Below are 1890 nucleotides of genomic sequence, written 5' to 3' on the forward strand. Positions count from 1 at the left end.
TGCAGGTTTTATTGAGTAAACAAAACACCCACAATCACCTGGAATCGCACTGCCGAAGCACAATAATAAGCGAATGTAGTAGATCGCAACTACTTATATAGTTATGACTAATACGTCATACAACTAGCGCTAAGGGACAGCGGAAACAAGACGCAAGACGACAATAACACAATCAAATATATTCAGATATCATCATCTTGCTGCCCTTGCAATTCTTCACTGCATGCCGAAACCGGCACAACGTCAATGTTGAATTAGCGATGTTTTTGTTTTTTTTTTGTAAAACGAAAAACAACAAAAGGCAGATCCTCGAATTGTAGATATGCATGTTTGGTTTAGTTTCGTGGATGCAACAGTGGTAGAGGAGCAAGCTCGGAAGAAAAGGGTAAGTCGAATTGCCAGAGTTACACGCTGTACGAAGTCAGTGGAGTTTCTTCCCCCTAGTGATATGAAAAATATATTTCACAACTATATCACCGCGTTGAATGTCGCGTCGCCACTTCGCGTAAAAAGGGTTGTGAAACTCCAATATATTGAATTTTTATTTCGGTTAGAATCTCGATCCCTGCGAAGTTGATGCGGTGTTTACGCGTGCTGACCCTCACACTGTACAGAGCAGTTTACAGGCGGGCAAGTTGAAGAGAATTACTCAGTTGGGAGGAAATGAGATGATGCATGGTAAGTGAACGTTTATAGGTGGGTAATTTATTCCGATAGACTATGGAGTTTTACCCGTGGTATCAAAAAACACATTTCCCATTTAGGTAGTTGTGAACGTTTATAGGGTGGGTAATTTATTCCGATAGACTATGGAGTTCAACCCGTGGTATAAAAACGCATTTCATACTTAGTTAGTTGTGAACGTTTATAGGGTGGGTAATTTATTTCGATAAACGGTGTAAAACGTGCGTGATTTCTGTCGACACGTATGAGTGTCGGAGAGCGAGGCGCTTAAATCAACTCGTCGTTTTTCCAACGAGTGCGTCGTAGGTGTTTTATTTTATTATCATTTGGAAAAACGCTGGGTAATAAATTCCGAATGACAAATTTCGCTTCGCGAGGAAAACGTTAAACCGCGAAATAGTATCGTCTGCTGTAACATATGTAAAACGGTTTACGATGCGGTTTTCAGTGACGTTTTGTCGCTATGTGATTAAGTCGATTTCTGGATCGTGGTTTTTCTGCGAATAATATATATCGTGTTATACGCCATTTCGCGGTTAACGGCTGAATCTCCACTGCGTTGGGGATCATTTAGGATATGCGTTTATTTTTCCGAAATTGATGAGAAACTATATATCGCATAAACAATGGAGTTTCACAACTCGTTTTACGTGAAGTGGCGAAAAACTCGGTGAAAAACGCGATATTCAACGCGCTGATAAGCAGTAGTCGTGAAATATGTTTTTCATATCACTAGGGTGAAGAAACTCCAAATTTTCGTTAGTGACGTTTTTCCCCAGGTAAAACCGCTACTTTTCCGCAGTGGTTTGACCCAACAATAATCAGTCAAACTGAATTGGATTGTCTACGCAGAATATTTGGTGTTGATGGAGTTAATGAGGAGGGGATCGCGAAGTATCTGAAAACACGAAGTGAAATACTTGATGGAAAGTAAGCGATTTTTGGTATACTAGTGTACTCAGGTTGGAGTTGTTGTTGTTGTTGTTGTTGTTGTTGTTGTTGTTGTTGTTGTTGTTGTTGTTGTTGTTGTTGTTGTTGTTGTTGTATATGTTGTTGTTGTTGTTGTTGTTGTATATGTTGTTGTTGTTGTATATGTTGTTGTTGTTGTTGTTGTTGTATATGTTGTTGTTGTTGTATATGTTGTTGTTGTTGTTGTTGTATATGTTGTTGTTGTTGTTGTATATGTTGTTGTTGTTGTATATGTTG

At 39.0% G+C, this 1890-nt stretch overlaps 1 protein-coding gene across 1 annotated transcript; it reads left to right on the top strand.

The window, feature by feature from the left end:
* Window positions 1-322: 322 nt before the first annotated feature.
* Pmar_PMAR025810 (hypothetical protein) lies at window positions 323-678 on the top strand (the record flags this gene model as incomplete). Its single annotated transcript, XM_002773312.1, has 2 exons — window positions 323-385; window positions 555-678. Coding segments are annotated over 2 exons (187 nt in total), but the record flags the coding sequence as incomplete, so codon positions are not given.
* Window positions 679-1890: the final 1212 nt, after the last annotated feature.

The sequence above is a fragment of the Perkinsus marinus genome (assembly GCF_000006405.1).
Source record: "Perkinsus marinus ATCC 50983 genomic scaffold scf_1104296959046, whole genome shotgun sequence".
In the NCBI taxonomy this organism is placed as follows: Eukaryota; Perkinsozoa; order Perkinsida; family Perkinsidae; genus Perkinsus; species Perkinsus marinus.